General features: G+C 43.8%; 1 protein-coding gene across 1 annotated transcript; it reads right to left on the minus strand.

Annotated features, from left to right (window-relative positions):
- Positions 1-570: 570 nt before the first annotated feature.
- On the minus strand, positions 571-7579 carry LOC135187905 (von Willebrand factor D and EGF domain-containing protein-like). The gene is made up of 5 exons (XM_064166964.1): positions 7253-7579; positions 4466-4561; positions 3334-3438; positions 2490-2585; positions 571-999 (listed from the first exon to the last, which is right to left on the minus strand). Exons 1-5 carry the CDS (start codon positions 7473-7475, stop codon positions 890-892), a joined length of 630 nt encoding a protein of 209 aa, XP_064023034.1. The 5' UTR covers positions 7476-7579; the 3' UTR covers positions 571-889.
- Positions 7580-18002: the final 10423 nt, after the last annotated feature.

Consider the following 18002-nt stretch of genomic DNA (forward strand, 5'->3'; position numbering starts at 1 on the left):
TCCGTGACAGATATGGCTGTTCCTCACTGCCAGCCTGTGGCCTCTCATTATACTGCTCCTATAACAACAAAATCTTGAACAGGAATGAACCATCAATGTCTGCATCTCCAGAAGGGAGATAAAGACATTTCCCTATCTCTTTGAAACAAGGAAAAGAAATAACTGGAAGTTGAGAGATGATCAGATGATTGTAGAAGTTGTCCAGATAAGGACTCTTTTAGAGTATCAATATGGATTAAGCTTTTAGAAAACAGCAATGGAAATGTCTGAACTGTGTTTTGAGGTTTTAAAAACACTGCTTAACTGATCAAGATCCAAACTGATTGGGGGGCAGGGCAGGGAGCAGGGAACATATGTAAAGACAGAACCAAGATTGTAATAAGATGATTTACAGTTGTTCCAGAAAGATGCAAAACTCTGCAAGTTTGGTCTTACAACTGTGCAGTCTTATTGCAGATAAATGATACTTGCACCAGCACCCACTTCTGATACCCGAGTTAAAGACATATAATTAATATAATGCAGTAATTCTAGTCAAAAAAGGAAAACAAATGACTAGAAGAGCATAGATCTATTCTGAAACACTTTATTTGAAGGATACATTTTATTTCAAGGTCATATGTATAACCAAGACATAATACTCCTGCTTACAAAGAAGAATAGAAGAAATCACATGCCACACACTACCCACACTTGGCCACTTAAGTGTCAGCTCTGTTACAATCTGTTCTTCCACACTGAAAAGCATTTACTTAACATACCGAAGACAAAAGCTATCCAAAAATCAATCAGCTACCATGTTTGTTTTACTGTCCCCCTCTGCTGCAGACTTCATCTCTGTATGAAGAGTTAGATGGAGAAAATGCAGCTTATCTTTGCTGAAGTTGCTTCACTCCTTCCTTTTCTTTGTACACTGCAGACCAGAGTAGGGCACTCGACACCTACACACGTTCGGAGCTATGCATTTTCCTCCACGCTGACAAGGTAGTTTACATACAGCTGAAATGAGACACCAGACACACAATATGTCTTCAGCACAACACAGCATCATCCTTCTTCTTTGTCTTACTCTGCTAGCTGAATTGTTCCCTGGCGACTGCACTGGGACAGTATAAATAAAAGCATAATGGAGGAACTGAAAAGCAATGCCTCTCAATTTATGGCATGGTGGCCTTCACTGGAATATAGCCACAGTACATCTCGTCTCATTCATGCTCCATTCCCCTTTTAAAATACCATCATTTCTGTTGTGCTTTAAGGCACGGGCTATTTCTGAGATGGATGTCTCCACAAAGTGAGGGAACAATAAAAACTCCTGCTGAAACTCATTCAAGTTCTTGGATCCAGATCCATGAGCAAACAGTTGCCACATGCTAGCTGTTGCTCCCCACAAGAAGGGCATAGGACTGAGAGGGCACAGCTTTAGTTATCCCCTAGCTACACAGCAGCTCAGTTAACAATTCAGGTGCTGCTATGTGGTCATGAGCATCTGCACCAACACAAGTCAGACTGGACACAGGTCTAGTGAGTTCAGGACATAAAGAACCTGAAAGCTTCTACTAGTACTGCTGGTGCCAGGAATGGAGCTAAGCATCTTTTAAGTTCTCTGCACCTCCCATCCTTACCTTTGAATATCACTCTCTATCTCAATACAACAGTGAATACTAAAGATAAGTACTTTGCTGACCAAATTATTTGCCAATGTATGGCTACAGAGATTGCAGAAGAGCCAACACTAGCTAATTTGGATTCCCACCACCACACAAAAATTGCTAATGCAGAAGGCTTGATCCAAAGAGCTTGCACCCCTGAGAGCCAGTTCAAAAGCTTTCTCTCAGAAAGCAAACACTGAAAGTTGCCTTTTAACACTCTCAAGATAACTGTCTGTAGCATCAGGGCAGTGATGCTATGAGCACACAAAGCCCTATCTGAGAAAAGTTAAGTTTTTATAACCATGACCTCCTTTTGTGAAGCAAAATCTGGGGAAATGCAAGTAGGTTTTCAGCAAGTGTCAGTCAGTACTAATCCTGATTACAGACAGTTTCCTTGTACTCTTTTAAGACCACTTGGAGTTGATTCTGCCAACTTATCCTCAAAATGAGAAGTGAGTATCAATTTTCCACGTGCATAAATTTAATGAAGCTTCTAACCCACACATGTAACAACAGTGTTTCTGTAATGGCCATTTCCAGAATTTTATACTGGAGTCTTTGCCTTGTAGGAAATATTTCAGACAAACCAACTAATGAATCTGGTGACAACCAAAATCTGAATCTGAAGTTACTTGAAGTGGTCTTTTTGACCAAACTGAAAAGCCATCTACTCCCTGTGCATACTTGTAAGATCCCCAGTATGCTGAAGCAGCTCTCCTTTAGTATTCTTAGGACACTTCCCTAGCAGCTGTGTTAGGCACAGGAGATTTGAGCACTATGGTGCTAAGTGAAACAAGTAGAGAGAAGAGTAACTGAAAAATGTCAGAAGTCATTTACCTAAGTGACAGGCTCCACCCACCCATCCAGCTGGACAGCTACAAATTCCAGGAGCCACACAAGCTCCATTATTTCGACAACCTTGAGGACAAATTGCTAGAAGAAAAGAATGGGTAAATCAGCAGGGTTTATAAAACTGATGCAGAAGAATCCTGTGATGGTTTGGGTGTTACCTGTCTCCCCACACTTGTGAAAATCACCCAGATTAGACTCATCTGAGCAGGAAATGAGAATGAAGCTTTCTATTTACAGCTTAGCACAATATACAAGCAGGTATTTACAATCTATACAGCTAGAGACAGAAATAGACAAGCTATAAAATAGTACAGAAACACAGCAGCCCTCCCAGAAACCGGAGTCCCCATGAGGGGCTCCCAACCACCCTTCCACCTCCTTTCCACCCCTCTACCTTATCCTAGACTTTGCTTTATGTTCAAGGTGAGTTTAGAGAATTGGCCAGGGAGGTCAGGAAGCAGAAGGATTAGTTACACAGACAGCAGGTTAGGGAGAGAAGGGAGGCAGCCAAAGCCAGAGAGCAACTCTGTTATCTATGTTTATGTTCTTGTTTTTATACATCTCAGCAAGCCTATGAGTGAAGCAGACCATCACTGTTTCCTTTTCACAGCCTATCATCTAATTCTTCTCACCAAAATATCCCAGCTAGCTTCAAACTAGCACAAATCCTGACAGAATCAAAGACTCAGGATGATATAAATCAAAATGGCAAACCCACATTTTCTTCCAGGCCAGATAGTTAGTAGCTCCTTAATACTTTTAAAAATGTTCTGTTACTGCAGTTATATTTTTGATCAGTAAAGATATTTTCCTGAATGGAGATACCCACCTTCTTGGCATCTCGATCCTGTCCAGCCAGAAGCACAAAGGCACTTCACAACTCCATTAACAGAGATGCACTCCCCACCGTTCTGACAGCCTCCTTCACAGCTCACTGCAGAAGAACAGCACACACAGCACCTTTCAGAAGCAACTTCAGAGAATCATCTTTAAACACCTGCTGCCATCATCTATTTGTTTTCTCCAAAGGCTACATTTTCAGCTCTTGAGAGCAAGGCAAAGATCTCTAAGGAGTGAGTGAGGATGACAGAACCATGTTTGCAAATGCCAACACCAAATGGAATTAAAATAAAGCATGTGCTTAGAAGCTTGTTGAGCATATAGCCTGAGAGTACCAATCAACATGCACAGTTACTGCTGTGGCACAGTTCTTCTCAGCAACTGTGAACCAACTGTTGGCAGATACACCATGTGTTCTTACCCATCCTGCCAAAAACACAGCCAAATCACAGCTGGTGAACCAGTGATGTGTGGTCAAGGTTTCCCACATTTCTTTACCTGACAGGAACTACACACAACATGAGGAAGAGAAGGGGAAGTATTACATGGAGAAATGAACTATCAAAGGTTAGCACTGCCCCAGCCACTAAACAAGTGACAGATGCTCTCTATTAAACCCTCTTCCTTCCCAAAAGGGAATGAGGGAGAGAAAACTATGCATGTGAAAAGAGGATGGCAGTAGATGTGGTCTACCTTGATTTCAGCAAGGCTTTCAACACTGTCCCCCACAGCATCCTCACAGCAAAGCTTAAGAAGTGTGGACTGGATGGTTGCAGATACTACTCAGAAGTTTCAGCTACCTAATGCAGAAGTATTATCTGCAGAAATCATCTCATTAACTCATTTAGAAACACTCTGTTACAGAACTAAACAGAATACAGATGGAATATATAGAAGGTATTTTCCAATGGATGAAAGTCTCTCAGATCTTCACAGTTCACTTCAGTACATACAGTCCATCCTAACCTGCTGCAAGCAAGCAGATCCTCTAGGCCATGCATTTTTTGGCAGTAAGGCCAGAGGTCTAAGGAATGAAGGCCATTGCTTCAAAGTTCCAAATCAGTTTTGTCTGTTTTCAGTCATTGCCTTTCCAAGCTATCACTCATGTGGGTCCTACTCACCCTTATGACAGTATCTACCCCCATAGCCAGGTGGACATCTGCATTTTCCAGGTCTGAGGCATTCCCCACCATTTTTGCATTTTGGATAACATGTTGCTGTAAGACAGAGAAGAAGCAAAGCTTGCATCAGTATTGATCTGCATTATTCTAGTCTCTGAGCACCCAGTTTGCCTACATATTTCCTCTGATATATTCATCCCATGATCCTGCATTGCTGATCAGGTGAAACAGCTTTCCTGCACAGGAGGACTCCACCATTTGAAACTTTTAAATGCTCAAAACTAAGGATGTTTTTGGATGCCAGACAGGACAGACAGAAGAAAGAGCCACTTTAAAAGGGGAAAAAAACAACACAGAATGCCTTCCAAAGAAGCTTTTGATAATTGAAGTTAAAAAAAATGACAGGTGTGAAAAAAAAAAAAAGAATAAATGATTTAATAAAAAATGCTGCAACTTCAGAGGCATCTTCATATTCTTCAGATGAAATACCAGACTTCCTTCTTCACTAGATTCCTCCACACCTCTCCAGAAAAAATACATGCTCATTTCTTCATACCTCTTCTCTAAAACATCTCCAGAAGTCAGCACTTCCTTCTCTCCTATCCTCTTTTTCTGCCTCATCTGGCCTCTCAAGAGACCTTTCTGAAAGGTACAATGTTTGTTCAGAAATCTCCTGACACAAATGTTAACTTGTGTCATAACTGTCACTATCTGCTGGGAGAAAAGCACCTGTGATCATCACACCTTCTGCAACTTTTTCATTGCTGACAGGTTGGATATGACACAAACAAAATTCTGGGTCAATTCAGATTGAAAATCCTTGTTACTCATGAATCATTCCTGAGTCAGCCCTGGTGTCTGAGAAAACATTTGCTTACACCTAGATTTTAGAACTCTATGTGTTTTCATAGAGACTTGGCTGAATTAACTGGAGGTGTGAGATTAGTTCTCTCCACCATACTGCTTTCTCCTTTGACTGGATGAGTGACAAGTCCAAAACAGAGGGAAGAAACAGGAAAATATGAACACCACGCTCTGAAACAACCCAACTGAAGAGGATTTCTCACATTAGTATCTGCTGAATGAGGATTTCCATGCAAATAAAGGACCCTTCTGAAAGAACCCTTCAGCATCCCGCTCTGCATAAGCGTTTTACCAGATGCTCTCAGTTCATTGCAAATGCCATACGAGAGCTCACAGTTTAAGGAAATGTCTGTTTCTATGTAATATCACATAGATTTCTGTTCAGTTTTCTTGACAGAACAAAGGATGAAGTCCCATTCATCCACTTTTTTTTCCTGTGTTGATGACCTTATCAGAGCAAGCAGTCAGTAATTCCAAACAGGTCACCACCTTTCCAGTTCAAAACCAGATCTGCATCTCCAACAATCCTTCCCATCCTCCCTAATCCTCAAATTGGCTAGGATTTAATAGCTGTTTGGAACAGTGCATACTACAAGTTATTCATCCCCCCTATGCTGCACATTAGCTATACATCATTTTATCACCACCAGCCAGCCTTAGCTTCTAAATAAAGCAACACTTCATGCACGTTTATAGAGTGCTCAGTGAAATTTTCAGCATCCCGTTCCAGAGTTTTAAATAAATAAATAAAAATCACATTTTAAATGAAGGGCATTGAGAGCTAGGAATAACTACTGAACGAAATCATATCACCACTTCTCAGAGGACAACGTGTGAAGCCAAAGAATTCTTGACGCCGAGTGGGTTTGAGCAAGTCACAGACACAATGCTCTGCTGTTAAGCTTCTGAAGAAAGGAACTGGAAATCAGGCATGTTGCATTAAGTAAGTTTTAAAACAGAATTCTTCTTTCCAGTGTTTACTTTTGTATCTTGGATGACATTAACAAAATCGCTTTGTCTCCCTTTGGAAATGGTCAGGAGCAGACTTCAGTCCACCCTAAGCTTTACGCCACCTGATGTGGCAAGGGGATGTGCAAATGACTCTGTGGGGCAGGTAACATCTAGGGAAGTAAATTTTACAAGCACCACAAGGCTTAAAAAAGCAAGAGATCAAAAAACTATCCTACTTTCTACACACTGCTTTGGATCTTTCCGTTAGCAGTCTTCTCACAAATCACACCTGGCAGTACCAGTTTAACTTCGCTGAGGCTTACAAAGCAATCGAGCCCCTAAAAGCTGCTTTCCTTATTCAGGCAGGTGCTTAAACATGCACAGTGAAGAAGATAAAAGGATGCTGATGCAAACGCCCGTCCAGTAAGCAGACATGCACCCGATGTTCCCACGGTGAAATGCTACCTCCGGGCAGTATTGCCTTGTCTGGTGGCCTACTCACCTACGTGTCTTCATAAAGGATCTGGCTCTTGATTGTGCTCCACCAGTTTGCTGTCATTGCCTCACCTCAACCAAACCCAGGTAACCTTCACCCCTCTTTTTCCACCACACCTTATTTATGTCTTTCCCAGTATCTAACCTCCAACCCCTCACACAAGATCCAAACCCAAGCTCTTCAGATCTTCGTGGAGAGGTTGTTCACACAAAGCCTGACGGGCGAAGAGAACGAAGGCCGTGCTGCTGCGCAGCTCGGCTCAGGCCGGGACGCCTGCCCAGGGAAGCAGCACACCGAGGAGGCTGCCGCAGCCGCGGGCAGGGGATGCAGGGGCGGGCACCCCGCGGCTAGGCTCTCCGGGCGGGACGTTCCTCACCTTCCCCGGCGGCAGCGCCGCCCTCCATCGCCTCGCAGCCGCTCCCCGCCCGAAGAACCCCACCGCCACCCCTTCCAGTGGAGTGAGGTCGGACAGTTACCGTGCTGGCAGAGCTCGCCCTCGTAGCCCTTGGAGCAGAGGCAGGTGCCGTTGTCGAGGCAGAGCCCTCCGTGCTGGCAGCGCGGGCTACAGGCCGCCGCCGTGCCCCGGCCGAAGGGCAGAGCCGCCCCGAGGGAGGGCAGGGCAGCAGCGCCGCGCCACAGCCCCCACAGCGCCAGCCACAGCAGCAGGCGGGGCAGCCCCTCGCCGTCCTCCCGCGGCATGGCCCCGGCGCCTCTGCTTCGGGCAGCTCCCCGCAGACACCTCCTGCCGCTCGCTGCCCTTTCACACCCTGCTCCTTCAGGCCCCCCTCGCCTTTTGCCCTCTCGGCTCCGTTCCACGCCCTCCTCCTCCGCAGCCCTCCCTGAGGCGCCGGCCCCTGCGCCCCCGCCTCACTCCCCCCGCCCCTGGCGGCGTGTCGCGGCGGTGGAAGGCTCACCCCAGGGGCCATGGCAGAGGCCGAGGGCGACTGCGGTGGCTGAAATAAACCGGGCCCGGGGGACTCCGCGCGGAGAGGACCTCCACCAGGGAGTAATCTTGTCAGAGCTACGAAGTACATAGGTAATGAATCCAGCTTAGCGCGAAGGTGACTCGTGGTGGACGTGGAGAAGGCTGTGGGGGTAGTCTACGTGGACTTCATCAAGGCCTTTGACACTGTCTGCCATAGCAAACTCCTGGCCAAGCTGGCAGCCCTTGGCTTGGACAGGGGCACTCTGTGCTGGGTTAAGAGCTGGCTGGAGGGCTGGGCCCAGAGGGTGCTAGTGAATGGTGCCACATCCAGTTGGCAGCTGCCACTAGTGGTGTGCCTCAGGCATCAGTGCTGGGCCCAGTCATGTTTAATATCTTCATTGATGATCTGGACGGAGGGGATTGAGTCCACCATGAGTAAGTTTGCCTACAACCCCAGGTTGGGAGCATGTGTCGATGTGTTAGAGGGCAGGAGGGCTCTGCAGAGGGAGCTGGGCAGGCTGGATAGATGGGCACAGTCCAGTGCCGTGAGCTTGAACAAGGCTGAGTGCCAGGTTCTGCACTTTGGCCACAAAAAACCCATGCAGTGCTACAGGCTGGAGACAGAGTGGCTGAGAGCAGCCAGGCAGAGAGGGACCTGGGGGTGCTGGTCGACAGGTGACGAAACAGGACCGTGCAGTGTGCCCAGGTGGGCAAGAAGGCCAATGGCTTCCTGGCCTGTATCAGGAACAGTGTGGCCAGCAGGACCCCTGAGGTCACCGTGCCCCTGTACTCGGTGCTGGTTAGGCCACACGTTGAGTGCTGTGTCCAGTTCTGAGCCCCTCGATTTAAGAAAGATGTTGAGGTGCTTGAAGATGTCCACAGAAGGGCACCAAGGCTGGTGAGGGGGCTGAAACACAGCCCTGTGAGGAGAGGCTGAGAGAGCTGGGGATGTTCAGCCTGGAGAAGAGGAGGCTCGGGGGAGACCTTATTGCTCTCTGCAACTACCTGAAAGGATGTTGTAACCAGGCAGGATTCATCTCTTCTCCCAGGCACCCAGTGACAGAACAAGAGGACACAGTCTCAAACTGCACCAGGGCAGGTTCAGGCTGGATGTTAAGAAGTTCTTCATGGACAGAGTGATTTGCCATTGGAATGGGCTGCCCAGGGAGGTGGTAGAGTCACCATCCCTGGAGGTGTTTAAGAGGAGGCTGGATGAGGCATTTAGTGCCATGGTTTAGTTAATTAGAATGGTTAGGTGATATGTGTGACTTCAGTTGCAAGAACACAGACAGAAATGGCCAGAAAGCACTTTTCCCTTCTTTCACAAGCATCTACTGTTTTAAATGTTTCACAGAGGAAGCACACTTTCAACACCAAGGCCAGATTCCCTGAAAGGAGCTCATAGAGAGATGAGTGTTGGTCTCTTCTCCCTAGTAACGAATGACAGGATTTCTCCATTAGGAGAAAGTTTTTCTTGGGGAGAGTGGTCAGGCACTGGAATGAGCTGCCTAGGGAGGTGGACAGCTGGATGTGTTTAAGGGTTGTTTGGATGTGGTGTCTACAGATGTCGTTTAAGGTGAATCTTGTTGAGTGGGATTCTAGGTTGGACTTGGTGATCCTGAGGGTCTTTTCCAACCTGGATGTTTCTGTGATTCTGTGATGAGAAGAAACAGCCTTGCGTTGCATGAGGGGAGGTTTAGGTTGGACATTAGAGGAAACTTCTTCACTCAGGAGTTCTCAACCACTGGCACAGGCTCCCCAAGGAGGTTGGTTGAATCCCCATCCCTGAGGGTGTTTAGAAAATGAAGATATGTGGTACTGAGGAATATGATTTAGCACCAGAGTTGGTAGAGCTAGATAATGGTTGGACTCAATGATAGAAATGTCTTCTCCAACCAAAATGATTCTGTCAGTCTGATTTTTTTTAGATGAGTCTGATTGACCCATAGTGATAAAGGGGCAGTATAAGCACCTATACAAAGCATCCACAGAAAAGTGAAATAAACCCTCAAACCTTTTGAGCAATTAGGGAAATAACAAGTCTGTTTTCAACAGTGAGAGCTGACTTTGAGTTAGTTCTGTGCATGACACAAAAGCAGCAGGGTTGGAACTAGATGATCCTTGTGGTCTCTTCCAACCCTGACTGATTCTATGATTCTATAATCTGGTAACTTAATTCACTTTGACTGGTAATTAAAGCTTCTGTAACTGCCTGATAGAAAGAAAGACAAAATACTTCTGCTGGAAAGCTGGCTTTGATCCCTTTTCACACCTATGGAGTGTGGAACGCACAGTTGCTAGAGGGAGCAGAATACAAGGCAAATGTGTTAGTGACAGCACAAGGTGCTGCCTAGCTTCTTTCAAAGGTTAAGGCACGTGTAATGTGATCTGTGAAAGACTGCCTTTAGCCGTTCAAGGTGCAAAGTGACATGTTAAGTGATTGAACATGAGAAGTTAGAAGTGCAGTGCTGAATAATTGCCTCAACTGGGCACAATTCCCCTCTTGCTCCTGCCTAGGCAACCAGAGCAACTTCTAGATTATACAAACAATTACATTCATCCTGTGCAAACCCACATTGCAAGTGTCCTTTCATGCTATGCTGATGCCAAAAAAAACCCAACCTAAACAAAATCAAACAAACCCAGGCTTGTAACTTGCCCTAGTCTGTTAATTTGCCATCTAGAATAAAAATATCCAAACCTCATTCATATTGCAGTTCCAGTTGTGGCAGGGAAAACAAGGTCTCCTGTTTTCATATAGAGTATTCCCCTCTTGCAAGTGTAAGGGTAATTGGATTGTGCAGTGAGAGCACTCATGGTAATATTGCTTGCCAGAAATATATTGGGGAATAAATTCTTCCCAAAAGGAACAGTTTTCTTTATGCCAACCCCACAAGAGCAAAAGGAGAGAAGAACTGAGACACTGACTCAGGGCTGTATTGTTCTCTGAGTATATAATAATTTTACACTTCCTCAACTTCTGTCAATAATTTTGACCACAGTCAGTTCTTCAGAGAGTTATTTTATTTATTTATTTTTGCATTTTCTCCAAAAAAAAAAACCCTCACTTTAATGAGTGTGCCCTTCTGATGCTAGTACCTAGCAACAATTCGATCACGTTGAATTATTTCCAGTTTTTAACATCTATTCTTCATTATAAATGTAGGAAGCCTGATTTTTAAAGTACTGTTTATTTTCAGACCCATATCCCAGCTTTCCTCTTCCAAAAAGATGAATTCTGGTGGCTCAGATTAATTAAGAGCCCTTTTTACAAATTCCTCTTCAGGTTTCCTTTGAGGATCTTACAATAATTAATGGGAAAGAAAAGAATCATATTTAGAAATATGGCAACTGCACCTCCATGGAGATAATTAAATGCAAAGACTATATTAAATAAGCTTGCCCAGGTGTTTCAATGAATGAAATGAATTTGTTTAAACATTATCTTCTGTAGGAAGGATTAAGCTGCTTCACCATCTTTGTGCATCTAAATTCATCTCAGGGCTTATCAAATTTGCTGAGTGCATGTCTGCGTTTTAAAGAGATTGTGTCATGTTAACAGAGGCTCTCAGTGAAACCAGAAATGCTTCCAGGCATCTGACATGCTTTAGCCTTAGAAGTATAATGAGATTTAAAAAAAATTAAAAATTAAATAGGCAACAGTTAATGGAGTTGCTAAGTAGAGTTAGACAAAGAGAAGTCCCTCACATTCATTCACGTCATAATGGTTAGATTTGATACTTAGTTTCAAACCAAACACAAAATAAAGCAGTTTTAGGACCAGGAGAGCCACAGGGTCATCTTCTGCATATGTAAAAGTAGAGGAAAGAGTATTAATATCATAGAATCATGGAATGGTCTGGGCTAGAAAGAACCTCTAGAGGTCATCTAGTCTGCCCCACTGCAGTCAGCAGGGACATCCCCACTAGAGCAGGATACCCAGGGCCCGGTCAAGCCTCACCTTGAACGCCTCCAGGGAAGGGGTCTCAACCACCTCCCTGGGCAACCTGTTCCAGTGCTCCACCACCCTCATCTTTCTGCTATACTGGCTCCCTGTATTGTAGACAGCAATATGTAAGAGCATCTTGAGGGTCACTGCTGTCCAGTCTGGAGAGGAAGGCAGAGAAGGAATGAAACCTGCATTATAATTGGTGCTAAGGTATGACAATGTTTTGGGGAAAGGAGGATGCTCAGCTGGAGTTTGGGATCCTGCTGCTGGTAAAGCAGAGCAGGTACAAGAGCTGGGCTTTCCTACAACCCCATGGGAATACCCCACTTCTGGCCACCCTAAAAACATGCACATACACCTCTTGCTTATTTCAAAGACTTCATTGCAGTGTGAAAGATATTCAAGAAGTATAGGGGAGGTCTAGGCTGGATGTTAGGAGGAAGTTCTTCCCAGAGAGAGTGATTGGCATTGGAATGGGCTGCCCAGGGAGGTGGTGGAGTCACCGTCCCTGGAGATGTTCAAGAAAAGCCTGGATGAGTCACTTAGTGCCATGGTCTGGTTGATTGGAGAGGCCTGGGTGCTAGGTTGGACTGGATGAGCTTGGAGGTCTCTTCCAATGTGATTGATTGTATGATTCTATAAGCTCAGATCTTCATCTGCCATGGGGTTCTGTGAGTCAGCCAGCCGTAGTACAGCACAACCTGCTCTCAAAACTAGCCACTTATTAAGAAAATCATAAGCCTAGAAATGAGGATATGACATTTTAGAGGGTGCTCTTGGTGCTCGGTGCTGATGCACATTAATCCAGTGAATTGTCAGTATCTCATTAATCAAGTAGATTTAGTGAGGTAGGAGGTAATGCTAGGAGGTGTAATATATAGCTAACATCTTCCCTTGCACTGTGCTCAGTGTGTGATGCCAAGCTCTGACACAGTCATAGCTGCACTGTTGCAGCTGGACTCAGTGCTGTGCTTAAATGCATCTAATAATTTGTCATCCAGAGCTGACACTTTGCTTATCTGTGGAGCTTCCCAATGAACACCCACATTTATAAATATTTCCCAGCATAATTTAATCCCCATTCTACCATTTGTAGATGAGCCATCAGGTGATGATACAGTTAAATAGCATCGCTCAAAGCCATATCCCAACTCAAGTCCACAGGAAATCCTTCAGATAATAGGGACTTATGACCAACATCAGTCTTCTTCATTGACACTTTGAATGCTGATCTGTCTTCCAGTGCACTTGGGCTCTGGTGGCATTTGAGAAATATATATGAAAGTCACTATAATTGTGCTAAAAGAAAGGAAATGATCTATGGGTTTATTTTCAAACACACCTATCTATGAATTAGGTGAGCAGAAATATTACAGATACTTAGAAGCTGCGCACAAACATTCATCCACAACTGCCATGTTGGTATCCAAAATTAGGGGCCTCAGTGGACTGCTTGTACAGATTGTCCCCATTACTGCAGATAGCCCTGATTTTGTAATATGAAACCTCGTTTTCATTTCTCTGAAACAAATGTGTTAACCCAAATAATGCCAGTCCTACATGCACCCTTCAAAACCATTATTCTAAGAAGTAACTTTCTTCACATAACAGCAAGCGCTCAACATAGGATGTTTTGTCAACAAGGCTCATGTGCACTGAAGGCCTTGTTCAGAGATTTATCTTGCTTGCTGGATAGAAACATGAAAATGGTATATGCTAGAGAGCTGTTACAGAATTAACACTTTAATCATTGCAATTAGCTATAAATCTCTTGAATTGTCACCTTTCCAAAGCATTTCCAATTGGAATGTTGGACAAATCTATGCCTGGGGATTCTGGGTATCTCAAAGCAATGCAAGAGTGTTGTCAAAAGACCAGCCAGGCTCACTAGAAACAGGTTTAGCTCTGTTTGAAGCTCTGTTTTATTCACCCCAAGGTCACTCAGTTACCTCTCCCTCTTTTGAAAGCCGGATGTAATTTACCTGATGCGAAAGGAAACAGTGTTTCTTTGGCCATTAAACGACTACTGAGCAAAAAGATTAAGGCTTGTTTTACTCCTTGGCAAACTGCTTGGCTTTCAGCTGTAATTGTAATTCCTTCTTGGATCTCATTTTGTCTTTCAGAATTGTTTGGTGATGTCTGAACTACATTTCTACGCGTCCATTCCTACAAAGCAGGTAGGCCAGTGACACTTCGTCTGATTTCATAAACATAAAGCATCACATCAAAGTCTTGAATTTATAAAGCAAGGGCTCTGGTTTTCTGCTGCAGATCACCTTGGTTAATTGCTGTAATAAGGAGGAGCCAAATGTTTATACAATATCAGCCAATTTAATTTTGAAAGCTGAGGCCAGTCTCACTGTAACTAAGGAACTTTCAGCTCATGCTATAGGTCTTAAGACCAGCCCCATTCTATAGATGCACCATCTGAAAGATGCTGACCAGATACCTGTCAGTGGAAATAAAATGAGTTTTAAACATCAAAGACCAGATAAAGCAAGACTGTGAGGCACTTTCATAGAATCATAGAATCAACCAGGTTGGAAGAGACCTTCAAGCTCATCCAGTCCAACCTAGCACCCAGCCCTATCCAGTCAACTAGACCATGGCACTAAGTGCCTCATCCAGGGACAGCAACTCCACCACCTCCCTGGGCAGCCCATTCCAATGCCAGTCACTCTCTCTGGAAAGAACTTCTTCCCAACATCCAGCCTATACCTTACTCAGTACAACTTGAGACTGTGTCCCCTTGTTCTCTTGCTGGTTGTCTCGGAGAAGAGGCCAACCCCCACCTGGCTACAGCCTCCCTTCAGGTAGTTGCAGACAGCAATGAGGTCTGCCCTGAGCCTCCTCTTCTGCAGGCTGCACACCCCCAGCTCCCTCAGCCTCTCCTCACAGGGCTGTGCTCCAGGCCCCTCACCAGCTTCGTCACCCTTCTCTGGACATGTTCTAGCATCTCAACATCCCTCTTGAACTGAGGAGCCCAGAACTTCCAGTTTGCTTTAGAGCCATCTGAAAACCTCCTCATTTTCTTCAGCACTGTGATATCAAGCCACACATCCTGACAAATAAAGGATGTGATATTGCAAGGCATCAATTTTTATTTGGCCTGGGCTTTTAAGGGCTCAGTATCTCACAGTGCCATCAAAGTCAAACTAAAACAGTCCTCTTCCCATCCTCTTTTCTTTCTGCACTGCATTCTGTGGAGTTGCTGAAGAGGGCCTGCAAGCAAATGAAAGGAATTTGATTTCCTCACTACTTGTCGGCTCTCAAGCATGTTCCTCATAAATAAATGATTTTCTTTTGGTCACTGAGTCTTATATTTTGCCCTCCAAGAAACTTGGCATAATATCCAATGAAAAGAATAATTGCATAGCACTTGGTATAAGTATTGACTATAACTCAGATGCCACAGCACTGCGCACGGTATAAATACCAGGGGCCTAATGCTCTGCAAATTAATTGAAGTGGAAAGTCCATATTCACAATTCATCCCAGTGAACTCAAGGAAAAAACCCAAGAGGAAAAATGTTAATTCTAAGACAGAGGTTTTTTAGTGTTGAGTAGCAAATTTTATATTGTTCCAGTAGTTAAATCTCTGCCTCACAGGAGTTTTCTATCCATCAACAGTCTTCAATATCTAATATTATTAATCATTTCATATTTACATAGTTATTATTGTACCATAATCCCTACACACACTTCTGCTGCTGTAAGACAGAGCAACACTACTCAAGCTGCCCCAGAGCAAAACCAGCATCTGTGGAAGCATTCAGAGTATCATCTTTGAGACATAAAGATATCACTTTGTCTGCCACTAAAATGGTGCCAACTTAGGGGTGAATGTGGCTACTATTCAACAAGGCACAGCAACACAGCCCAGCAGTGTGGAACAGGAAATGAATTGAAAGAAAAAAAGCCCACATCTAATTGATATTTAGATATGGTAGGATGTAATTACTCATGCTGGAATTCATTCAAAGCTTCAGCAGCCTGAATGCTCCCTTATTATTATTAAAAAAAAAATTACAATCAGTTCTTTGCTGTCCACCAACAGAGAAGACTTTAGTTTGGCAGCTGCTGGTTAAAAAAATGCTTTAATATATACTTCTATACTTCTCTGTTTTCATGTCATTGTTCTATTTGCTAAGTTGTGTTACCTTGAATCTAAATCTGGACGCAGAAAGTTTTAGCTCAAGTAAACAGAAGGTTAGCATTTTGCAAGTTTAACGTTCATTATAAATGTGCTAATTTTCACAGCACTTCTGAGAGAAAACTAAATGGCAAAGCCACTTTACAACAGAAAGTTGTTAGGCCACTCACATTTAGAACTAAGCAAAGCTGGAGTATACATGCTTTGTTTGGTCCATGTTTCAAATCACAACAGTATGTCTAATACAAATATGTGATGGTTTGGGTGTTACTTGCCCACACACACTTAAGAAATCACCCAGACTAGACTCAGCTGAGCTGGAAATTAGAATGGAGCTTTCTATTTACAGCTTAGCACAATATACAAGCAGGTATTTACAATCTATACAGCTAGAGACAGAAATAGACAAGTTAAAAGTAATACAGAAACACAACAGCCCTCCCAGAAACCAGTCCCCAAGAGGGGCTCCCAACCACTTTTCCACCTCCCTTCCACCTTTTACCTTATCCCAGACTTTGCCTTATGCTCAAAGTGAGTTTGGAGAATTGGCCAAGAGGGTTAAGAAGCAGAAGGATTAGTTACACAGACGGCAGATTAGGGAGAGAAGGGAGGCAGCCAAAGCCAGAGAGAGCAACTCTGTTATCTATATTTGTATTCTTGTTTTTATACATCTCAGCAAGCCTATGAGTGAAGTAGCCATCACCATTGTTTCCTTTTCATAGCCTGTCATCTAATTCTTCTCACCAAAATATCCCAGCTAGCTTCAAACTAGCACAAAATAGGTCTTCATTTGAGTCATGCAAGTCTGACCAGGAAATTAATATGAAAAAAAAGGTAATCATGTAATAATTTATTTCTAAAGAACTCTGTCATTAATCTGCAAACTATCTTTCAAACTGCATAGGTATGATCACATGGAAAGATCTCACCTCTGATTTGAAGAGAGCTGGAATCTGGGTTCGAGAAACTAACCTAATGTCCAAACCACTAACCTAAATCCCTAATGACAACAGAGCAAACAGGTTGACACTAAATTAACATTCAACTTAGACAACAAACAAAAAAAGTGGACATTATCACTAGTGTCAATGAAAATATCTCACAGCTAGCTCTGACTGGATAAGGAAATTCATATATCCAGGAAATTCTAACATTTTCAGGGAAAAAACCCCAGCATCTTAGTCATTGTCATCTGTCTCTAAATGCCCTGTTAAATAGGCCATGTCCAGTGGATCAGCTCAGCTCTTTCTACCACTTATATGCAGTGCTCCCACTGAAACTCAGCCCCTGGATGAACACTAACTGTGATGGAAGCTTTTGTCTGCATTGACTGTGAAGGTTTTTCATCTTGTATTGAGTAATAATTGCCATATTGACAGTAGTGCCGGTTGTGAAAGGCTGTCACAGGTTGCGGGGTGTTTTGGGTTTGTTTTCTCCCCTAAATCTTCAGATTCTGGAATTCTGGGAGTAGATTTAACACTCAACTGCAATTTCAAAGCTCTGAGAAAGAACTGGGAATGTGATTGTGTCCAGTTCTGGGCTCCTCAGTTCAAAAAGGACAGGGAACTGCTTGAAAGAGTCCAGCACAGAGTCACAAAGATGGTGAAGGCAGTGGAACATCTGCCTTCTGAGGAAGGGCTGAGGCAGCTGGGGCTCTTTAGCTTGGAGAAGAGGAGACTGAGGGGTGACCTCATGTTTATAATGATGTGAAGGGCAAGTGTGAGGAGAACAGAGCCAGGCTCTTCTCAGAGATGCCCTGTGACAGGACAAAGGGCAATGGGTGCAGGCTGGAGCATAGGAGGTTTCACTTGGAGATAAGGAAAAACTTTTTCACTGTGAGAAATACGAAACACTGAAACAGGCTGCCCAGAGAGGTTGTGGATTCTCCTCTGGAGACATTCAAAATCCACCTGGCCATGTTCCTGTGTGACCTACTCTAGGTGATCCTACCTTGGCAGGGGAGCTTGGACTAGATGATCTTTTGAGGTCACTTCCAACCCCTGATGTTCTGATTCTGTGATCTTAGAAAACTCAAGCAGATAAACTTTGTAACTTTTGCCAGTTCCTTAAAAATATAACAACAACAAACCAACAACAGTAATAATACAGTAGCATTTTTTGGTGTCACTGTCTTTTGACTTCCTAAAGTTGGCAATACTATCCTTAATCTTACTCTCTATAAATGTGAAATGGCAACTT

The sequence above is a fragment of the Pogoniulus pusillus genome, chromosome 28 (genome assembly GCF_015220805.1).
Source record: "Pogoniulus pusillus isolate bPogPus1 chromosome 28, bPogPus1.pri, whole genome shotgun sequence".
NCBI classification, from domain to species: domain Eukaryota; kingdom Metazoa; phylum Chordata; class Aves; order Piciformes; family Lybiidae; genus Pogoniulus; species Pogoniulus pusillus.